The sequence below is a fragment of the Leucoraja erinacea genome, chromosome 5 (assembly GCF_028641065.1).
Source record: "Leucoraja erinacea ecotype New England chromosome 5, Leri_hhj_1, whole genome shotgun sequence".
NCBI lineage: Eukaryota > Metazoa > Chordata > Chondrichthyes > Rajiformes > Rajidae > Leucoraja > Leucoraja erinaceus.
In genome coordinates this window covers 70,046,231-70,070,897 of record NC_073381.1, presented here as the reverse complement: position 1 = coordinate 70,070,897, position 24,667 = coordinate 70,046,231, and the positions used below count along the sequence as shown (strand labels likewise).

At 44.1% G+C, this 24,667-nt stretch overlaps 1 protein-coding gene and 1 pseudogene across 1 annotated transcript in view; one reads left to right on the top strand and one right to left on the bottom strand.

Annotated features, from left to right (window-relative positions):
- LOC129697375 (PC3-like endoprotease variant B) overlaps window positions 1-24,667 on the bottom strand; it is a 1,319,937-nt gene that overhangs the window by 142,153 nt on the left and 1,153,117 nt on the right. Inside the window, exons 17-18 of the mRNA XM_055635860.1 lie at window positions 10,461-10,571; window positions 396-489 (exon numbers count right to left, since the gene is read on the bottom strand). Coding sequence (XP_055491835.1) covers window positions 396-489; window positions 10,461-10,571 — 205 coding nt within the window. The remainder of the gene's footprint in view (window positions 1-395; window positions 490-10,460; window positions 10,572-24,667) is intronic.
- LOC129697749 (U2 spliceosomal RNA) lies at window positions 3,811-3,914 on the top strand (annotated as a pseudogene).

Below are 24,667 nucleotides of genomic sequence, written 5' to 3'. Positions count from 1 at the left end.
ATTATACAATTGTTTACCATTTATGGGAAAGTTATTGTCTTCTGATGAAAAGTCTCTATGCTCTACAAGTTTATTAACAGCTACAGAGCCAGACAGCAGTCCTGATCTACTGTCTACCTCAATGGAGACCCTTGGACTATCTTTCATTGGATTTTACTGAACTTTATCTTGCACAATGTTTTTTTCACATTATTCCCTTTATCTTGTGTCTGTACACTGTGGATGGCTCGATTGTAATTATGTGCCGTCTATCCATTGACTGGCTAACACGCAACATAGGTTTTCCACTGTACCTTGGTACAAGTGACAATAAACTCAACTCAAAGCTGGTGAACACTTATTGGACTAATAAAAAGTGATCATCGCGTAATGTTAAATTAATTTATTTCCCCAACCTGCACATGCTCCAGTGTATTGATGGCTCTAGCTGTGGCCTCACAGGCATCCGTAGTGAGATGGAGATGCACACTATCGCCTACTGGAACAATTCTGTTGATATAATGTGTGAGAAATCAACCAAAAATAATCACGGGAATTAAAACCATGCCTAAAATAAAACAAATAAAACTATTTGATTCTAAAACATAATAATAACAGTGAGATCTTGTGTAATTTCTTCAGTATTGCATTTTGTAACCAATATTTCTTGACCAAATGTCCCTGAATTGGTAGGTCTGTTTCCTTCCTTGTTTCCCTGGATCTCTCAGAAGATTGCATGAATTGGTAAGGAGTGAATGAGGTAAGGAGTGAATTTCTTTTGCATTGTCTGCTCTTTAATGTTCAGTGCTGGTGACAAACAAGTAGTCACAAATTCCTTTACCCACCATGTAGTCTTCCTAATGTTTTAATCCATTACCCTCACATTCACATCTATTATTTTTTTTAAAGTTGAATTGAGGATCTTTCTCCAAGAAATTGGGATGGAATGTGGGTTAAACATTTCGATTGGATAGTCATAGCAGCTGATAAAAGGCAGAATGCCAGTGTTTCAGAAGACAACTAAACACTCCAATAATGGAAGAAGGTGTATAGAATCATAGTCACACAGCATGGAAACAGGCCCTTCGGTCCAACATGCCTACACTGACCAAGGTGCCCTATCTACACCATTCCTACCTGCCTGAACTTAGGGCCATATCTTTCTAAACCTTTAGGTTAACATATGATGAGTGTTTGACAGCACTGAGCCTAGTACTCGCTGGAGTTTAGAAGAATGAGGGGGGAGACATCATTGAAATGTACTGAATAGTGAAAGCCTTGGATAGAGTGGATGTGGAGAGGATGATTCCACTAATGGGAGAGTTTAGGACTAGAGGTCATAGCCTCAGAATTAAATGGCATTCCTTTAGGAAGGAGATGAGGAGACATTTCTTTAGTCAGAGGGTGGTGAATCTGTGGAATTATTTGCCACATAAGGCTGTGGAGGCCAAGTCAATGGATATTTTTAAGACAGAGATGGACAGATTCTTGATTAGTACGGGTGTCTGGGGTTATGGGGAAAAGGCAGGAGCATGGAGTTAGGACGGAGAGATAGATCAGCCATGGTTGAATGGCAGAGTAGACGATGGGCCAAATGGCCCAATTCTCCTCCTATCACATATCACATTATGTCCTTATGACCTTTCCTGTTCATGTACTTGTCCAAATGTTGTGATAGTACCTGCTATGGTAGGTCGTTCCATATACCCAACCCCCTTTGTGTGAAAAAGTTGCCCTTCAGGTTCCTATTAAATCTTTCCCTCTCTCCTTAAACCTATGTCCTCTGGTTCTTGATTCCTCAACTCTGGATAAAATATTCTGTGCATTTACCTTACCTATTCCCCTCGTGGATGCATGAGAACATCCATCAATTGTACCATCAAGGATATTGATCCCACTTTGGTTAAGGTGTAAGCTGTCTTGCTTATACATGTCCTATCCCCCCACAGCTCCCAGCTGACCTGTTGTTTATTTCCAATATTTTCTGTTTTCATGTTGGAAATGCTATGATAGTGTGCAATATCTTTCCACATTCTTTAATTGATTGACATCATGAACAACATACTCCTGAATATTCTGCCATGATTATCTGTACATGTGACATGCTGATGCATAGAGCTTCTGTAAACCTTTAAGTGGCACCAATCATCAAGCGAAGCACAATTAATGTGAAATCTGCTATTCTCCAGTGAATTTATGATACATGTGGCACCACTTCTGGTGATCGGTTCAGAGTTTGATGGCAGTGGGGAAGAAGCTGTTCTTCAGTCTGGATTTCTGAGGTTTCAAGCTTCGTTTAGTTTAGTTTAGTTTAGTTTAGTTTAGAGATACAGCATGGAAACATGCCCTTCATCCCACTGAGTCAATGTCGGCCATTGATCACCCCCAATACTAGTTCTATCCTAAACACGAGGGACAATATACAGAAGCCAATTAATCTACAAACCTGCATGGCATTGGGACCTGGAGAAACCCCACACGGTCAAAAGGAGAATGTGCAAACTACATACAACAGCACCCAAGATCAGGATTGAACCTGGGTCTTTGGCGCGGTGAGGGCAGCAACTCTACCGTTGTGCCACTGTGCCGCCCTGTATCTTTTCCCTGTATCTTTTCCCGAATCTTGAATGTGTTCCATGAAGATAGAAGAGGGGAAATAGAATAGCAAGATTTTACTTCGGAGTCACGTGAGTGACTTCGTGAAGAAGAACCCGCTTACAACGCATGCGTGTCATTACGCTAACGCATTGCAACTCGTCATTGTCGGGAGGAAGGACGTTCCTCCCAAACGGCGGGGTTTTCGAACCTGCAACAGTAAGGTAAGTGAACATCGTTCTTTACTTACCTTTTTTCTACAGAAGGCTGTTGGAAGCTGGCGGGGGAGAAGTCTGCAAGCGCCGACAAGGACAGCAGGCTGCCAGCAACGGCCGGTGGCACGACAGTCCCCCTTAGCGGGAGTTCGTGCGACTTCAGCTCCGGGAAGAAAATACCGACTAGGGAGCACTCCGGAGCCGACACAGCCCCAAAGACCGACGCTACATGGGCCTGGGGCTGTGGAACAGGTAAGAAAATTCCTTACCTTTTCTTATTCTTTCCAGGAAGGCTGACGAGCTGCCGTTTCGACAGCAGCAGTCAGCCAGCAACGGAAGTCGGCACCACTGTCTCCCATAACGGGAGCGAGTGCCAACTTCACCCCATACGGGGTGGAGGGAAAAACAGAGCCAACAACCCACAAAACAGTGGGTTGTATTAGTGCTCTGGCATTTTTTTAAATTAGCGGGTCCCTAGGAACAGAAGGACCAGCCCCGTGAACACCGGGGTCGGTCCGAGCGGCCCGAACCCGACACGGAGGGAACGACGTTCACCAGGGGAAAAAATTAAAAGTCGGGAACAGCAGGTAAGAGACTCTGCGTTTTCCTTCCACTTACCCTTTAGGTGCAGACATGGACCGGGTCCATGTAAGCTGCAGAAAGACCGCGGAGTGCAGGCAGCCGGCAGGAGAACAGCAACGGCAGCCAGCAGCGGCAGGAGCAGCGGCAGCGGCAGGTGCAGGTGCAGCAGCGGCAGCCGACAACGGCAGGAGCAGCAAAGGCACTTCGACTCCCGGAGGGGAAAACACCTGTGCCCGACTTCGCTCCCGCAACAGGGGGCAAATTCATTGCTGGGGCAGTATGCCAGTCTCGCTTTGGAAGCGAGTCTGGCTTGAAGCAGCGCTAACGGCCAGCGCCGAGGCCAAGGACATTGCAGTGCAGTTGACTGGCTGCAATCCACCGTGAGGGACCAGTAATGTGAGTACCGGGGTCGGTCCCAGCGGGTTTTTTAGTTAGAGTGATCGCTTCATGGCCTTTTGGCTAAGAGCAACTATAGTAGCTGTTTATTATCAGTTTTAAATCTGATACGTCCCTTATCTAAGGACCATATAAGCAGGAGTCCCCAGAACTAAGGGCATTAGAGTGGGGTTGACCGGCTGAAACGACCGCGAGAGACCAGTACCGTGAGTACCGGGGTCGGTCCCAGCGGTCTGAGATAAACGAGCAGCCAGGAGCGCTGAGAGCGTTGGAGCCGGGTTAAAGAAATGGACTAGGTGGAATCAGCTGTGCCAGATGTCCTCCACACCGGCCATATCCACTCCACAGAAGGAAGGACAAAGCTGGAGAAGGAGGACCGTGGAGCAGCGGGCAGCCAACAGCAGCCAGCGGCACTTGAATCAACCGTAGTGGGATCAGCTGTGCCCAATGTCGGGCCTGCACCAGCCAGAGCCATGCGGCCGAACGGTAAGGCTAGACACAAATCAAACAAGGTAGTGGACTCAGAAGGGTCCGACTTTGCATAACCGCCGGCGACCAGCGCCTGAGAGCGCTGGAGGAGGAAGAAGTGGTGTATGGAGCCTTCCTCCAACGTGATAAACCCGCAGCAGTACCTTTTTTGAGAGCTGCACAATGCTTCTACCCCATCAGAGGGGAGCACTGTGGGTCAGTTCTGGGCTGACCTGCAAGAGGGGTCCGCAGAACAAAAGACAAGTGGGCAGGAGGTAAGCCCCACATGGGTACCCCGTGCGGGACCCTAGAGATCTCTAACTCTATAAAAAAGAGTAGGCAGGACCCTGATGGGCCAGAGCCTGGTAAAACAACGTCCCATGATCCTAACACAGCAGGGACTCTGCTGGACATGGTGGCTGATTACTTTAACCAAGTCAAACATGGGTAGACTTGGATCCAGGATGGCAATAGTATTACTATATGTCTGGCCACAAACGCCAACAAGAAATGTTTACAGAGACTGGCCAGACATCTGCCACCTGGCAACGGTGAGGCATTACAGGTGCCCAGTGTAAACCAATGCATTTGGCAGCATATGGGGACGAACATCAGGAACCAGGACCTCGAGATCCAGAGAACCTTAAAGGGATTGACGGAAGGCATCATAGCATACACCCGCACCCTGGACTAAACGTAGGTAACCAAAGACCATCAAGACGCACTAGCTCTGTTTAGTAATATGCAATATGACCTGAACTACATATGGAAGGCTGCCATTCAGCCAGCACTGGGACCCCAAAAATGCTACCATTTGCAAACAAAGAACCGTGTGTGGACGAAGCCAAGACACTGGGGCTCATCTAGGCCAGCGCAAGGGCCTATTTTGGAGCACGATACCAGCCACAGGCAAGGCCATAAAAAATGTGGCTCATACCAGTGGTAGTGCCAGAAATCAATATAACCCGCAGGATCCTTTTTTAGGGTATGGCCAGGGCGGCCACCCTGGAAGATGCGGAAGCCTCAACCTCCCACACAACCCCCAACAAGAGATATCAAACCAGAACCTCCTTTTCAAAAAACCAAGGAAATAACACAACCACCGGTAACCATGGAGGTAGGTGGGTGTGGTTTATTCTGTTAAAAAGGGACCTACGATGGTGGGGGAGGGGAGGTTGCAACACTACAGTTATGTATGGTATATAATCACTACAGATTCATATAATCTCAGCAGTATTCAGGGTAATCTGATAGGATTTACTCATCCCAATAACCCCAGTACAACATACACCAGAATGGCATTTTGTACTTACATAAACCAAACAATCTAAAAACCCACATGGTGCTACAAAAATTGTACACAAAAGGTGTGATTGAGCGTACTTTTCATGGAACATTAGAATTTGTATCAAACATATTTATTAAAAATAAAATAGAGTGGGGTTGCAGGATTATCATTGATTTTTCAACCCTAAACACATTCGTTCAAGATATTCATTTTAAGATGGATACTCTTATTACTGATAAAGACTTGGTGTCAGCTGGGTTTTTCTATATGGCAGGCATTGACTTAAAAGAGGGGCAAACATCAGCCCCAATATTATTTACTAAAATTCTAAAACCAGCTTGGCATTGTTATGTAAACAAAGCCATGGGGTGATGTATTTCCCCCGTTCTGCCCCATCAATGGGGTTCTAGGGGAAAATTCAACTAGACTCGGCATCTGCAATTCTCAGAGTACCCGACTGGCCTACTAAATCATGGTATTCGGTCATACAGGGGATGGTGTTAGAACCATGTTCCCTCATGAACATAGCCAAATTTATTAATTCATCCAGTGACTGGGGCAGTCATCCATGCCATAAGACTATGGATTTATTGATTTGTAGAGTCTAAAAGACCCACTACACGGCATGGGGCTGTCAGACAGGACGATGAATCTCATCTCATCTGCACTAAGACCGTCAACACGGAAGCAGTACCTTGGACACATCAAGAAATGGGGCATATACTGCTTGGACAACAACCTCGACCAAAAGGCCAAGAACATTCTGGCCGTATTGGAATTTTAACAAGCCTCCATTATGATAATCGATGGAGCTACAGTGCCATCAATAGTGCCAGAAGTGCACTCTCCAATTACCTATTGCAAGGAACGGAGCGGCACACGGTGGGAACGCACCCCCTGGTAAGAAAACCAGGTACTCCGAAATCTGGGAAGTGGGTGTTGTTCTACACATGCTGACGAGCATAACAGCATTGTCACTTCAGTAAAGGACCATGAAGATGGTTATGCTCATGGCGTTAGTTAACGCACAACGAGTCCAGCCATTAAGCAAACTGAGCCTGGACTGCCTGATCATCTCACCCGAGAAACTGGTGTTTGTCATACAGGATTTAATAAAAGAAAACAGACCAGGTTCATCGGGTCAAGTGTTTGAATTTATGGTATACCCATATGACAAACGACTGTGTATAGCAAGACACATCCAATTATACATAGAATATACTAAGAGCATTCGAGGTCAGAGAATGGCGTTCTTTATCTCTTACAAGAAACCGCATGAAAGGGTCACGACCCAAACTATATCAAGGTGGCTCAAATATGTCCTAAAGTTGGCAGGGATAGACACTAATGTTTTTTAACTCTCATTCCACCAGGGCTGCAGCAACATCCGCAGCAAAAATTCTAGAGGTACCCACAGACCAAATCCTCAGAATGGCAGGATGGTCATCCAAAAGGTTTTTCCAAAGGTTTTATAATAAACCAGTTATTTTTTTGGAACCATCATTGTATTCAGAAACCATTTTACGTTCAACAATATAATTTGCCCGAAAGGTTACAGGGCTATGATTCTCCATGTAAAATATTTATATAATTTTTCGTTATACCACACAATTTTTTGTATAAGTGTGTTTTAAACTTACTAATGATGCTCTCTCCCAATACCCAAGGCAGTTGTGAAGCATGGACTCGTTCCACGGCATGAGGTCACAGAGCTTTGAAATCTTCACGAAGTCACTCACGTGACTCCGAAGTAAAATAGTAAGATTAAACGAGAACTTACCAGTTTGAAGTTTGATCTGTATTTTATGAGGAGTTACGATGAGGGATTACGTGCCCTCCGCTCCCACCCTCTTATGATCATATCACAAACTGGTATATCTTTGATAATCTTACTATGTTAGATCATTATAGGTTCCTGTGACCTCACACCGCTGCTTTGAAGAATGACACGCATGCGTTGTAAGCGGGTTCTTCACGTAATCCCTCATCGTAACTCCTCATAAAATACAGATCAAACTTCAAACTGGTAAGTTCTCGTTTAATCTTACTATTATACTCTAGCATTCCTGATAGCAACACACTATGAAAACGGAATGAATGAAAGATAGCAACAAGCCTGTGATGGACTGGGTAGGGTTCACCATTTTCTGCAGGTTCAGATGGTCAGGAGCAGAGCCGTTGCCATACTCAGGTCGAGATGCATCCCATCAGAATACCTTTTATAGCACATCTGCAGAAGTTCTAGAGAATCCTTATGGATATGCTAAATTTTCTCAAATGCCTAAGAAAGTACATACGCCAATGTACTATCTTGGTGACCACTTCAATGTGAAAGGATCCGTTTTGGTTGCTGGTGATATGGATACCTATACTTAAAGATGTAGATCAGCTCATCAGAAGCTCCATTCATGAGGACAAAGTCCTTAGGTCAACAAGCAAATCTTTCATCTTGCTGACTTTCAGGGCATAGTTGTCCTGGGTTCTCGATCTCTTTCCAGTACTTTGTACAAACAATGTATCTCCCTTATTCAATTGATTAGCCTAATGTCCAGTTGGAAAAATATTAGAATCAATTTTTAAGCAAGTAATATCAGTATATTTGGAAAATCATAACCTAACCAGGCAGAGTCATTGTGGCTTCTTGACGGAGAAATTGTGTCTGAAATATTTATGAGATTTTTATGAGTGAGTCTAGATCTGAGTAAAAACCAGAAGATAAACAACAAAGTATCTTCAAAATATTGGGCCAAGGCCTCATGTTGGTGTTGGTAATATATTTGCACAGATAGAGTAACAAGCATTAAATAGGAATTTTCAGATTGTGAACCTGGGAATACATGGTTCTGTGCTGGGACTACAACTGTTTATCACATATATAGATGACTTGGAGAAAGGAAGCAAATGCAAGTTATCCAGATTTGCAGAACATGTGGATGGGAAGGCAAGTAGCAAGGAGGATACAAAACGTTTTCAAAGAGAAAGTAGCAGGTTACATGAGTGGGAGAAAAAGCTGACAAATGGTGAATAATGTGGTAAATGTGTTCATTTTGCAAGAAACAACAAAAGAGCAGAGTAATTTAATTTAAATGGAGAGAAGTTACAGAAAATAGCAACACAAAGGGTTGTGGAGGTCCCAATACACAAAACACAGAGAGCTTGCATACCAATCAAGCAGGTTATGGGGAAATCTCATGGAACATTAACACTTGTTTCCAGTAGGTTATAGTATAACAGTCAGGAAATCTTAATGTAACAATACAAGGCATTGATGGGACCACAACAGGAATACAGTACACAGTATTGGTCCAACTGCTTAAGGAAATATTTATCTCATAGGAGGGGTTCAGAAAATATTCACTAGATGTTTCCAGGTTTGGAAAACTTGTCCTACAAGGAAAGGTTAAATACATTGGAATTCTACTGACTGACGTTCAGATGCGTGAAAGGTAATCTTTCCGAAATGCACAAAAATCCCATGGGGCCTCGAGAAAATAATTGTGGGGAGGATGTTTTCTCTCACAAGGGAGTCCAGAACGAGAGGGCATGGTCTCAATGTGTTCGCCAATTTAAGACTAGGCACATGGATATACAGGGTATGGAGGGATATGGGTTATGAATTTTATGGATTATGTTATAATGGATTATGCACAGGTAGTTAAGGGTTTCTTATCTTGTCCTTGTTCAGGGCGGCAAAACGGTGCAGCAGTAGAGTTGCTGCTTTACAGCGCTGGAGTGCCGAGTTTGATCCTGACTACGCATGCTGCTTGTACGTTCTCTCTGTGACCACGTTAGTTTTCTCTGGCTGCTCCAGTTTCATCCCACACTCCAAAGACATACAGGTTGTAGATTATTTGGCTTCTGTAAATTGCACAGAGTGATCGCAGGTCGGCGCGGATTCAGTGGGCCAAAGGGCCTGTTTCCACGCTGTATCTACAACATCTAAAGTGTAAAGATAAGGGATGGTCTTGGCATCATGTTCCACACAGATATACTGGGCTGATGGGTCTATTCTTGTGCCGTATCATTCTCCATTCTTCGTTCTATGTGTAAAAGTGTAATGCTACACATAGACCTGGAAGATAGTTATCATTGCGTATCGCCCTAGAAGCAAGCAATCTTCAAATGTGGAAAATTGCAATTTAATGATCCCATGCAACTGAATGTGTAGAACTTTAAATGTAATTAATAATACAAAAGTTGAATGGTCAAATATATCCAAGTGGCTTATTGGTATAATGTGCATGTATATATTAATAGAAAGTTAAATTGGTAGAGGTTAGGGGAGAATTTAAAATACCTGATTTAATGAACAACTAACAAGTGGTGTTCTCCAAGAAGCTTTCACAAGATATCATTGACACAAGAGAACCTTAAGGAGTCTCTTTTCCTTTTGTTGAGATATTTTATCTGCCTTCTCTCAATGTGCATTTGCCTATGTTATTTGATGTCCCTCGAAACCTGCCACTGCAATCAAGAGGCAGCTTAGGCAACAGAGCAGTAAATAAACCGAGCACAAAGTGTTTGCCGAGATGCTTCTTTGAGTGAGTAACCGTGCTTGCTTATTACATTCGCCCACCTTCCTTCTATTTCTCTTTCCTCCCCCTCCCCCTGTAATTCACATCTGCTTCCATTGATGATAATAGTGCTTTATGCATCAAATTTACATTTCAAAAATGCCACATCACTGGTATTGATTAATTATTAATCATTCATCAGCCACTTCTGTAGAATTACTTCAACTTTGATTAGACTGCACATCTCTAAAGGGCTTTAATCAAAATACTTTTCTCCCAGGTTCCGCCCCCATACATATTGCCATTTGTAGTTGCACATTTTGTAAAATCTACCACAATAAAAATGGCTAGGCATTGATCATTTTGATTTTAGCGTTTGAACTTTACAAAGCTGAATTCAAAAACAAAAATCAGGGTACTCACATCACAGGCTTGAGAGGCAATTCTTCTGAACACATCCACTGAGGTTTTACAGGGGTCCAGAGAAGAGCTTGCTGTACCATTAAGGCAGCATCAATAAGTCCAAACCCATACCTGTAATTAAGTCCACAGAACACAGATTTAAACTCACCCTCTGAAATACATGCCGCATGTAAATATATATAATAATAGCACTAAATGGATTTCTTTTTACAGACATTACAGTTCTGTTGCACTATTGACAAGTAGCAGTAAACATCTTTTGTAAGGCGTTAACCTGTTTGCTATTCTGAAGAGAAGAAGCAAAATATGTAGAGTGCACTTAATGTAATGTAGTAAGTGGAAGCCAATACAATGTTTACAATGTTTACCACTTTTAAGGTGTCAATCATTTTACACACACCCTCACTACCCTCCAGATCCATATTCCTCTGCACTCCTAATCCCATATCAAGTTTTACAAACAAATATTTTTTTTTTTAAATTGTTGCCATGAGGATAGACCCAGACCCATAGAGAGAGAAACACAATGGTTGACAGGACAGAAAAAAATCTAGCAAAGAATAGATAATGCAGCGCCCAGAAACAAATATGAAAAACTTGCAGATCACAAATAGGAAATTCATTTATCCTTTTTGATTTGTTTCTGAGGTACAAAAAGTTAGAAATGAGAAATCAGCATGGATAAACCATTGGTAAAGGCTTTTCTTTTTACAAAAATGTCAAATTCATTCAGTCCACTTTTATGTTGATTTTTTTGATATTGAAAACTGAGCAAAGAGAATTTTAAATCCGAGATAGGGCGTGCAACAAATTATGTGAAAACATATAGCATCAAAGAGTGACAGTAGTGTTTAAATAATGACATCACATTCTTTATTAAGCACAGTAAACTGAAAGGAAGAGTAATTATGCCACCATTTTAGCATTGCAGGAAATAGTGCGCAAGCATAATATATTATGGGGTAAAGAAAATGGTAATGATCCTGCAGAAGAGCACTTGACAAATTTGTTTGATTATTTATTATTTGGGAAATGAAGATTTTGCCTTTAGAACACTAATATTCGTCAATGCCATTCACTTTTCACAGGGCTCGGAGAGAGATAAATGCTTTTTCTCATGATATTTGTTAACAGTGAATGGAGTAAATACTGACAGATTCTGACTCCAATCGTTTTAGCACATAGAAAGTTTGTGTTTCATATTTCTGCAGCAATCCAGTTTTAGAAAGATTTAAAAAAAAATATGCAAAAGATAAACTAAGATGAGCAAGCTGCAAAATAAATCAAATTAGGGCAAATCTAAAACATAAAATGGATTATTTCCATGGCTCAGGTTATCTACCATTTAAGCTTGAGCAGTTTGCACAGTGTACATTCCTTACAGAGTCAGTGCCATATTTTGGAAGTTAACAGACTTGTTCAAATTGAGCAGTTTGTTTTAATTCTGAAAAGGTACATCTCATTTCTGCAACAGTGTTGGAGAGCCAGAATTCTTGCTCCCATTTAGAAACACGCAACTTGGGACAAATCCAGAAGCCCGCCATGTTCCTTTGAATGTTCACTTGATTGTTAAACGATATATAGGAAAAGACACCAAAACTTACCAAGGAAAAGGGAGATACTCTAAAAAGGAAATAAACAACATTTGTGACAAATACTGCAGGCAAGGATTGGAATTGTATTCAATTCAGTGCCAAGTTCAGAGAGGGTGAGATGAGTTTGGCTTTACTGCACTTTGTAACCACATATAAACTGCAGTTAAATGGCTTAGTTTGCAATGAAGCCCAGATTAAATTGATGTTGACATCAATGTAGATTAGAAATTCAACTTTCCCACTCTTCATCTCTATTATTCGTTGTTAATGGTCGAGTTTTCAATGTGCTGATTTTTAGTTCTGCCTTCTCACATTTATCTGGCTTGTTTAATAACGCTTCCTTTAAGATTTAAAATGATGCTGGAAAAAAATCAGACCATCTCCTCCTTCGCTTTCTTCGAGTGTGTCACTGGAAATGTTGATGATGGTACTGATGGACGGTGACCAACAGAAACTTCCAACAAAGAAGTTTTCAGTTTTCGGACGGCACAGTGGCATAGTAGTAGAGGTGCTGCCTTACAGCCTTACAGCCTAATGCCCCTGTCCCACTTAGGAAACCTGAACGGAGACCTCTGGAGACTTTGTGCCCCACCCAAGGTTTCCGTGCGGTTCCCAGAGGTTGCACGTGGTTGCCGGAGGTTGCAGGTAGTGGAAGCAGGTAGGGAGACTGACAAAAACCTCCGGGAACCGTACGGAAACCTTGGGTGGGGCACAAAGTCTCCAGAGGTTTCCGTTCAGGTTTCCTAAGTGGGACAGGGGCATTACAGCGGCAGAGACCAGGATTTGATCCTGACTATGGTTGCTGTCTGTATGGTGTTTATGTGTTCTCCCTGAGTGCATGGGTTTTCACCGGGTGTTCCGGTTTCCTCCCACACTCCAAAGACGTGCAGGTTTGAAGGTTAATTTGTTTTGGTAAAATTGTAAATTGCCCCTAATGTGTAAGATCGTGTCTTGATGGTAGGCCCGGACTCGGTGGGCTGAAGGGCCTGTTTCCGCACTGAAACTCTGTAGTCTAAAGGTGGGGTCACAAGTGAGGGGACAGAATTATTAGATAAAGGGCCAGTTCTTTGAAGAAAGGAGTGTAGAAATGTCTTGTTGCAGAGGGGAATTCTCTACCCTGGACTCTGTGAAGGCCAGATCATTAGAAGTATTTAAGATAAATGTTTGAAAGACCATGGAAATACGGACAGCCGGGAACTGGCACAGAAGTGTAGTTATGTTCAGCATAGATCAGCCATGTTCATATTGAATGGTGGGACCCACTTGAGGGGTCAGGTGAACACTTGCTCCCAATTTCATGCTTTCATGTTTAAACAGTTCAACACCTCAGCATGGAAAGCTATTCATTTAAGGAAATGATTGGTATAAGTGCATTGTCTTAATGCCAGTTGGAAAAGACCCAGTTCACAGTTTTGTGTAAGTTAGAATATATAAAGTAGTCATCTGGTCCATGTGGAGATCCCCAGTGCTGCCTGTTCCCCACCACAAATTATCTGTCCCCCTCCCAGCTTCACCCATCCAGCTTTGGTCACCTATATTGATCCAAAGGAGCCCAAGGTAAGTTCAAGGAACAGCATCACACATCTGCCTAGGTGTAAGGTAGCCTTAACAACTCAAATGTAAATGTAACTGATTCAAATCACCAGCCTTTTCAGCTGTGTCGGAACTGGTTTGTTCTGTTGAAAAGTTGCATAGTTAACACAATTCTTTTCTCTCCATGGAAGCTGCCTGTCCTGCAGTTCCAACATCATTTTATATTTCTCTGCTTTGTTCTCATTCATCTCACACTACTTAATCCGACCAATATCATCTGAGTCAGTCACTTTCTTTGAGTTGCCACTCTTACAGATATGCCCCTAATTCTCTCTGCCTCTCCCACTTCACTGCAATTCAAAGCATGCTTCCATTTTAATTGTTCTTAGTTCTGATGAAAGATATGTTAGCTTTGTTTCCAACCTCCACGAATGCTGAATTATCTTAGTTTTGTTTAGTTTAGAGATACAGCGCGGAAACATGCCCTTCGGCCCACCGAGTCTGTGCTGAGCAGCAATCCCCGCATATTGATGTTATCCTACACACACTAGGGAACAATTTACAGTTATGCCAAGCCAATTAGCCTACAAACCAGTATGTCTTTGGAGCATTGGAGGAAACCAGAGATTCCCGGAGTAAACTCACACAGGTTATTTTAAGAGAGAGCTAGATAGGGCTCTTAAAGATAGCAGAGTCAGTGGATATGTGGAGAAGGCAGGAACGGCGTACTGATTGGGGATGATCAGCCATGATCACATTGAATGGCGGTGCTAGCTCGAAGGGCCGTTTGGCCTACACCTGCACCTATTGTCTACCAACACCAATTTAAATTAACATATATAAAGTACATAAGTCCGACCCAACCCAATTCATCACCTACTATATATCTCGGTCTTGTTAGGATCAGGCACGTGAATATTTATAAAGAAAGTTTGCAATTTCAATGATTTTTAAAATTTGTAAAATTGTGACTGATTGTGACTGTCTCTTCACGGAAACATTACACTAGTTCAATCTTGCTGAAACCCTGCAGGATGCTTAGGCACCATTACCTTTTATTTTTTAAATGGAAACAGGTATGATCCAGAAAACAGCCTCATCACAAAAGGATTAACTTTTCACCTACTCGTCCATAGCTATTAGCAATATGTGGAAGAAATATCTCTCATTAATTTAATGTTGCATTGGCTTTATACAAGCTTATTTATTTTCCATGCCTAAAACCTGCCCTTACCGTTGAATGTGCATAGTTTGATTTAAAAGGTGCATTTAACATGAATTAGAGAAAATGGAATTAACAGATAAACTAATATAAGTTGGTTATGTTATAATTCTTTAAATTTGCGAAGCCATTCCTCATTGTATATCTGCTGTCAATCCTGTGACACTATTATGCTGTGGTGATAACATCACAATGGCCTTTCACAGTCCTCAAACAATGGCACTGAAGCTCAACTTCCACCTCCCATTAGTTTTGCTCTATTTATTGCAATAATGTTGTAAATATGCTGGTGCATATAAAATAACCCATTCCTTACAGGGTAAGGCAGAAATAAATACAGTAAAAGCTTGTAGATTTAGAATTTACTCAGCACAGATATAGAACTGGAATAAAGCAAATGACAGCCAGCACCGTCATTCAATATGATCACGGCTGATCATCCAAAATATTAAGATTAAACGAGAACTTGCCAGTTCGAAGTTTGATCTGTATTTTATGAGGAGTTACGATGAGGGATTACGTGAAGAACCCGTCCGGCACGCATGCGCGGCATACTTCAAAACAGCGGTGCGGAATCACAGAAAGACACAATAATTGAAATAAACACAGTAAAGTTATTTGCAGATTCTAATACTTTTTCTGCAAACGATACAGGTTCTGCTAGCGGCTTGTTATAAAAAAAATTTGGAACGTTTTTCTCCCTAGACCACCCCGCTGTAGCCAGGATGTGGTCCATAGGCACGTCCATCCTCTTAGCCGCCGATGTGGATGCTGCCCTGGTGGAGTGAGATTTATACACGTTAGTATTTACTCCAGCAGCTCCCAGTACCTGCTTGAACCATCTTGAGATAGTTTGGCTCATCACCCGATCATGAGGTTTCTTGTGGCTGACCCATAAGGCTTTTCCTCTCCCTCGGGAATTTCTTGTTGTGTCGATGTAATTCAATAAGTGGGTCATGACACATAACCGTGGTTCAGGTGGGTATGCCCAGAATTCCATGACTGGACCTGATGTACCTGGTCTGCTCTGTTTGACCAGCCCCTGAATGGTAAATGAGACACGGTCTGGTGTTATAACCATATTGTCCAATCGTAGTAGATGGAAGGACTGGACTCTTTGTGCTGAGACAAGTGCCATCAGCATGATCGTCTTCAGGGTTAGCTGTTCCAGGGTGAGGGACCTGGCTGGTGACCATCCCCTAAGGTACGTCAGGACCACACTGACATCCCAGATTTGGGTGTATCTAGGTCTAGGGGATTAGAGTTGAATATGCCTCTCATGAGTTTGATCACCAGCGGTTGGGACCCTAGTGGTTGTGGCTGTGTGGGCCAGTCGGGTACTATCAAAATACCTGAAGCAGAGTCCATCTGTATTTTGCGTAGTACTCGACTAATGAGGCCGTAGTACCTGATTGATGAGGTAGAAAGAGGGGAGAAAACATAGAGATTAGATGCCTGTTGTCCTGGTGCCTGAATTTAATAGGCTGACAGAGCACTTCTGGCTGTGTTAATGGCGCTGTAGCTGAGTCCTTCATTGTGGTGAAGGACTGCCAGGAACTCCAGTACATTGGTTATTGTAGTAGTTGAATATGTAGTTCCTGTATTCGAACAGTATCTTTCCCACTTCTTGATGTTCGACAAGTATTGTTTCCTTGTGGACATGCGGTGGGATGCTGTCATCGTGTTGATAGTGCTGTCTGACAATCCCAGGCCCAGCAGTGGCCTTTTCATAATCTGCAAACCCAGTAGTTTGATTTTATCATGGCATGGGTGGCTTATGCCTGATACCGGGTGAGTTAATAAGTCTGGTCTACTGGGAAAGTCATTGGGGTTTCGATGACCATTTCGAGGACCACTGGGAACCATGACTGTCGGTTAGTCGGGTACTATCAAAATACCTGAAGCAGAGTCCATCTGTATTTTGCGTAGTACCCGACTAATGAGGCCGTAGTACCTGACTGATGAGGTAGAAAGAGGGGAGAAAACAGAGATTAGATCCCCCCCCCCCCCCCAGTTCAGCGAGAATGTATCCATTGCCGCTGCCTCAAGGTCTGGTTCCCATGCGACATACATCGGTACGCGATGATTCAATCGGAATACAAAGAAATCAATATCTGGTGTTCCATATTGCTTTGTAATTTCAGCAAATACTTTGGTTTAATATGTCTGCCATAGTATTTGGCTCACCTGGTAGGTAAGTTGCTGATAGTCAAATATGTTTGACGACATACCATTACCAAATTGTTAATCAAATTTGTCACATGATATCGATTTTATTCAGCCCATGTGGTTTAGTATATGCCACCACTGTGATATTGTCAATTTATAAATGAACATGCCGAAAGGTGCACTATTGAACAATATGCTTTTAACCCATAGAACGCAGCCAACATTTCCAACTAGGTTTTATGTCCAGTGTCTGTAGTGATGATGACTCCAGATTAGTCCATTTACCACCTGTTCTGGATATGGGTTATTTTGTTTAAACACTAGCACCTTAGCTCCAATGGAAAGGTCCAAGTTAAGTAGCTGGTAATGCTGCTACTAATTTCCCAATTACTCTTGCCACTTTGTCGAATGGTTGGTTGATTGTTAACCATTAATTTGTTACGGGTTTGTGCCAATTACGCTGACTCTCCTTTTGGCAACGTTATAGACAAGTGGATTGAGTTATTGAATACCAGATAGTCCATAGTTGTGGATGGTGTCAACGTAGATTTATCTGGATTGTGTGACAGAGCCCAGGCTAAATAAGTTTATAGTAGCTAATGCTGCTGATTTAGCTATTTCCATGGTTTTGTCTGTCGTTAAATATCATCGCGACATGCCATGACAATATGTTTCCTTAATAGTGTCAGGGCTGGTTTGAATATCTTGGAAAATAGTTTTGGCTCATATTTAGCCCATCAGTCAATAATTTATACTGCCATAATTACCCCATCCAAGTAAATTTTAGGTATCTCCGAAGATCTTTATGAATGGGTACTGAATAGTATGTATCTTTTAAGTCAATGCCTACCATAAAGTATCCTAAGGAAATCCACGTTTGGCAGTTACAAAGTTTTCCATTGAAGTGTGTATACCTGGTGAAAATATTAAGTGGTTAAGTCAATGATGGTGCGACATTCACCATCTTTTGGGTTTTTTGGTAAATTTAATACGGTTCCAAAGGTTCATATTTAGACTTCTTTATGACCCTTTTGTATGTCTTCTCCAGTTCAGCTTGTCCCTCATGTTTCCTTTTTAGTTGGAGGGAAAAACCCCTATGGGGTGCATGCTGAACTGGTGGCAAGTTTTCTTAATTCAATTTTTATCCTTGAATACTTTTGGTATATAACTACCAAGTGTGATAGTTCTTCATGCTTCCAAACCCAGGTGTGATTCCTTCCCCCCCCCTCCTGTTAGTACAAACCCTTCACCTTTTATGTGATGGTAGGAACCACACTCATCTGCCTTCACTGTTGTTTAGTGGTGTGTTCATTTCTTCGGTTTCTGGTTCCTTGTCTGTCGGGATGGTGTTGTTGGGGGGGTGGCGCATTTTCCACGGGGCCCGCTCTGGGCCCTGTCCTGAAAAGGCTTGCAGGGACTGACATGCGGGCCCTGAGCTTTCACCAGTACCATAAAGTAGACGCCTACTGGTGGATGCATGGAGGTACTGCTGTCTGGTTTTGTGTGGTTTGCTCATTCCAGGTCCTGCCCTCATGATGCCGAATATCTTGGACACTTCGTCCAGTTTTTAGGCTTGGTTTGGTAACTTTGCCAGATAGCAGGATCTGTGGTTGTGAGATTGGTGTTCTCACAGTCGTGTGAATTTTTTAGGTTGAGGGCAGGTTTTATGACTTCCTTCGAGAGGTTGCGGATTGCATACTGTGTTGAACAGTAGGTTCAGGTGTTTTGCCAGACTACCCTGCCCCTCTGGAATGAGCATGGGAAAATGATAGCCGATGTCAGGGGTATCAAATGCAAATTAAGATTTTGGGTTTTTAAATGTCCTGCTCAATGTACCCCCAAATAATAGTAGGCACTTCGAGCAAATGTAATTTTGGGGAGGCGTGATAAAGTCCAACGCCTCATGACTACCTGTCTTGGAGAGGTTTTTAGAAAAGACAGGTAGTAAGCTGGCCGTCAGATTAGGCTGTAACAGCCATCTCGCTCGTGGTGTAGCCACGTAGCGGTATCTCATACCCAGCAGCTCTTCCTGATCCTGTACCTCAAGCATACTCCCGATGTTGTTCAGCCAGTGACCCCTCTTCTTGACCAGCCCAGCCCTGGTCGCCACCGATCTCCTCTGATGAGGGCGATGGCCAGTGCTGTTAATGCACTGGAGCGGGAGTGTTTGTGCTCCCTTGGCGAGCTTGCCCCAGCTCCCGAGGCAAGTCTCGCTGGAGTTTTTTACTCCATGACCTTTGTCTAAGGCTTGGAGACAGACACTTTCTCGCTCTCGGGCGGTAGTTTGAAGTGCCCGCTCTCTGAATGAGCCGGCCTGTCCGTCTTCCGTGTGTCTGTCTCCAGCCCGATGATTGGCCGCCAACTTTGCTCAGGCGGCTGCCTCTGCCATTCTCGGGCGGCGAGTCTCCTTGTCGGAGTATGCAGGGGTTACCGGCCGGTTTGTATGTTGATTTCCCTCCAGTCCACTGCTGTTGGTCAGGCATCTCTAGCGGACTGGCTCGGCTCGGTACCCATGTCTGTGGACCGCAGCGTGTGCGGTCCAGGTGCCGCCTCTCACCCCCTCCACTGATGGGATGCTCCTTCCCGGGAGTCGAACGGGGGCTGTTTTCCTCTGTGCTGCTTTGCTCTTTCCAGCTTTCATCTGGTGCACAAAGAAGAGCAAGTTTGGCAATTCGAACCTGTGGGTAAGTACTTACCTGACGGTCCGTTCTTTCAAGCTTGTAGCGGGAGCGACGGTACTCCCGTTCGTCGCTGTTGCACTAAGTGAATGCTCATGTCGCGCATGCATGCTGGACGGGTTCTTCACGTAGTCACTCACGTGACTCCGAAGTAAAATCAGTAACCTGACTCTGCTTCCTCCCCGTATCCCTTGATTCCGTTAGCCTGAAGAGCTATTTCTAACTCTCTCTGTCGGTGCATGTGACAAAACACTCTTGACTCTTGGCAGAGGACAATTAGTAATGTTCATTATTCTAGGTACAAATCGCTGTTGTTGGTCTGCAGCAATAAAGTAGGCAGATTTCATTTGGCTGGGCCAATGAAATGGGGAATTTGCCTCCACTCCTTTTTGTGGCAAAGAATTCCATAGATTCACAACTGTCTGGGTGAAAACGTTCTTCCTCATCTCAGCCCTAAATGGTCTACTCCTTATTCTTAAACTGTGACCGCTGGTTCTGGACTCCCCCAACATTGGGAACATTTTTCCTGCATCTAGCCTGTCTAATCCCTTAAGAATTTTATGTTTCTATAAGCTGCGGAGGTTGGACTAGTGGATGGAGAGGAGACCGGCTGATGTGGATCTGAGGGACCATGAGGGTTGGTAGGGGGAGAGGAGGTCAGTGAGGTATGGGGGGGCCAGATGGTGGAGGGCTTTGTAGGTGAGGATCAGGATTTTGTAGGTGATCCGGTGGGAGATGGGAAGCCAGTGAAGTTGTTTGAGGACTGGAGTGACGTGATGCCAGGATTTGATGTGGGTGATGAGTCGGGCGGCTGCGTTCTGGACCAGTTGGAGTCGTTTGATGTAGGTGGAGCTGATGCCAAGGAGAAGTGAGTTGCAATAGTCCAGACGGGAGGAGATGAAGGCATGGATGAGTCTTTCAGCAGCGGGAGGTGTGAGAGAGGGTCTGAGTTTGGCGATGTTGCGGAGATGAAAGAAGGAGACTGTAATGACATGGCGGATGTGAGGCTCAAGGGAGAGGGTGGAATCAAAGATCACACCAAGGTTGCGGGCCTGGGGAGATGGGGAGACAGTGGTGCCGTCGATGGTGAGAGTGGGGTTATTGATTTTGCCAAGTGTGGCTTTGGAGCCTCTGAGGAGGAATTCTGTCTTATCGCTGTTGAGTTTGAGGAAGTTATGTTGCATCCAGGTTTTTATAGCTGACAAACAGGAGTTGATATGGGAGAGGGGGGGGGGGGGGGGGGGGGGTGTGTGGGGAATTTGGTGCCGAGGTAGATCTGGGTGTCATCGGCGTAACAGTGGAAGTCCAGGTTGAAGTGGCGGAGTATCTGACCAAGTATGTAAACTATCTATTGTTCATTGACCACTAAGCTGCCTGGCATTGCCTAGTGTTAAATGCACTTGCAGGGTTGCATTTAAGGCAGATCCAGAGTTCCTGCAATAAGTGTGCCTTCAAGTGCAAACTGATTCATGGACCAGATTTTATTTAATAAAACACAATGCGCTTGGTGTTATTATAATATTTGGGCCTTGGAATTATATAACACATTGGTTTGTAGGTTAATTGGCTTTGGTAAAATTGTAAATTGTCCTTCGTGTGTGTAGGATCATGTAAGTGTGCGGGGATCTCTGCTTGCGGGACAAAGGGCCTGTTTCCGCGCTATATCTCTAACCTAAACTGCACTAAACTAAGTGCTGAATATCCGAAACAAAAATAAAAATGTTGGATGAACTCAGCCAGTCAAACAGCAAGAGTGGTCAGATAAAACAGTTAATGTTTCAGGTTATGCTCCATCATTTCTGGTTCCTCATTGCTTAGATACTACTGGACTGAGTTCTTCCAGCATTTCTGTTTTTGTTCCAGGAAATAATTTTTTGATTTGTTTTTGGTAAATTGCATTAATTGAAATTTGAAAATATTACGTAACAAACTTACAAGTAAACTTCTAATTCTTACTTCAACATAATAACATATTTTGTCTGCATGAATACTTAAATGAAAGGATTTGATTATAGTTTAGTTTCCATTTCAATGTGTATGTTTGTGCACATACTTGCTAATTATTACAGAGCTCCTATTAATTTCATTAAGAAGAGCGTGTGTCCTTTTAGGTACCGATTAATCTAATATAATCAACTAGATTTGGGTGTTTTACTCCATTTCAAATTTTTTAACATTTTCTTTATCGTGTTGGTTTTTTGAAAAGTAATTTTCAACTCTTACTCCCAAGATGGCACCACGTGTGGCAGCCCCACCAGCAGCTTGTGTGTTTCTTTCCGCTCTCTGTTATTTTTAGTGTGTCCTAATGTATGTATTAGTGTCTCTCGGTGGGACTTATGCCGGGGGAGCTGGCAGGGGAATGGGGGAAACCGTTTTCTGTCACCTACCTCAGCGGAGATGCGACTTCTCACCGTGTCGCTTGTCGCCCCTCTTGCGGCCTATCTGCTGGATTGGTGCAGCCTTTTTGACCGGAGACCGGCCCAGAGCCTTGAGCTTCAGCGGCAGGCGCAGCGTGGATTTCAACATCACGGAGCTCCAGTGTTAGAGTTCCGACCATGGGGGCCTGCTCTAACATCATGGAGCTCGGTCTGTGGAGCTTCCAGCCGCGGGCGTGGCATGGACTTTACCATCGTGGGGCTGCCTGCGACCTTCGCCGCGGTTCGTCAGGAGAGAATCCCCGACCGCTGGGCCTGTGCACTTGGCATTGTGAAGCCGTGGTCTCTGGTATGAAGCGGCCGATTTGGGAATTCCGAGCTGCGGGGGCTTCCGATCCGTCCCGACGTCGGAGTTTCCATCATCCCAGCGAGAGGATCCGTACATCGGGCCACCCGTTCCGGCGACTGCGGAGGGTTCAGGGCCCCAACCACGGGTCCACAGAATGAGGACGACTGACTGATCTTTTGTGCCTTCCATCACAGCGGGAAGTGCTGGTCCCACTGTGGTGGATGTTTTATGTTTTATGTTTAATTCCACAGACTCACAACTCTCTTCCTCGTCTCCATTCTAAATGGCTTACCTCTTATTCTTAAACTGTGGCCCCTGGTTCTGGACTCCCCCAACATCGGGAACATGTTTCTTGCCTCTAGTGTGTCCAAACCCTCAATAATCATATGTTCCAATAAGAATCCCTCTCATCCTTCTAAACTCTAGAGTATACAAGCCCAGCCGCTCCATCCTCACAGCATATGACAGTCCCGCCATCGCGGGAATTAACCTTGTAAACCTACGCTGCACTCCCTCAATAGCAAGAATGTCATTCCTCAAATTAGGGGACCAAAACTGAACACAATACTCCAGGTGTGGTCTCACTAGGGCCCTGTACAACTGCAGAAGGTCCTCTTTGTTCCTATACTCAAAGTTCCCCACTTTGAGGGAAGGAACCAAAGTCCAGTTAACCTCTTCACTGATATTCCCCAATGTTCACCAGTGGTCGGGACCTCCCGAGCACCCCGTAGTCTATGGGGGACCCTATGTTCAGGCCCTCTCGCCGGGCACGATGGAACTGGAGAACATCTTCAGCAGCCTGGACCTCTGAATCGGCCACCTTCCACCGGAGTCCGCGGCACCCAATGTCCACAGGCCGCGCTGGGCGGTGATTCGTGCTGGCAACCCCCGGCAAAGGGTCCCAGGACTCCGCGATGTTAAAGTCAGCGCAGCCCACGTTGGGAGCTCCGCACCCACAGCTCCGCGATGTTGGAGCAGCGGCCCAACACTCCGGAGCTACAAGTGGCGATCCCAGGTAAGGCCTCGCATGCTTCGCGATGTATCAAGCGCAGCGCTGCAGGTGTTGAGCTCTGGTCCGGTCCCGGCAGGAAAGGCCACGCCAATCCAGTTGGTAGGCCACGTTGGGGGGGGGGGGGGGCGAGGATGCAACTCGGATAATAGCCGCATCCTCGCCAGGAAGCGACTGAAGGAAGGTTTCCCCCTTATCCTACCCGCTTCCCACCACATAAAATACTGAAAAAAACTAAAAAAACACACTCTAAATATAACAAAAAATAAAAAAGACAACCAGACCATGGGCGGAGGCAGCCAGTAACAGCGCCACCGGATGTCCAGGAGAGATACTGTAGATGAGCCATGATTGAATGGCGGAGTAGACTTGATGGGCTGAATGTCCTTATCCTACTCCTATCTCTTATGATCTTATGATCTTACATCAAAGCCAATTTGTCTGGGATAAACGTGGTTTGCCTAAACTCCAGTCTTTGGGTTTGGAGTTACCAGATGAAGCCAATAGAGGACCTAGAAACGGTCAAATGTTGAGCAAGAGATGTTTGACAGGGCTGGCATGTGGCTAGTTTGGGAGGTATTCACACAAGGCATCTGTGTTCTGTTTCTAATAGCACCCAAGTGCTCATTCTCTACTTTGGACCAAGGGTTCTGGAGCGTCGAGGGTGATTAATTGTCGTATATACCAATAACAAAACAATGAAACTCATACTTGCTGCAGCTAAACAGACCCATAAATGGAATGACATACAGATAAATATATATAGTAATTAAAAATACAATAAATTAATAACCGCAGTACCAGGTAACCATAGTAGCGCAAAAACTGAGTTTCATAGTGCAATCAAAGATACATTCCACAGAAGATAATTGTTGCTGAGGTTAGTGTCGGGTGGTGTTCAAGAGCCTGATAGTTGCTTGGAAGAGGCTCTTGGTGAATATGGTGGTTACATTTTACAAGCTCCTTTCTGATGGTATCAGCGAAATGAGAGCCAGTGTGATGTGGGTCTTTGATGACATTGGTTCACATGAGTTGGTGGGACAATATGTTTTTTTCTGGGAGGCTCTGAGACCATCCTTGAAACCTTTCCACTTTTCTCACAGACCTTCGGATAGACTGTATCTGGTATCTTTGCCAGACCTGCTGAATGAAATATAACTAATATAATTTTGGCTTCAATGCTTGGGGTGTTGGCCTGGGAAAAGATGCAAATATTGTTTTGTTTGCTGTTCGAGTGGATTTGGAGGATCTTGCAGAAACCCTGTTGGTGGTAACTA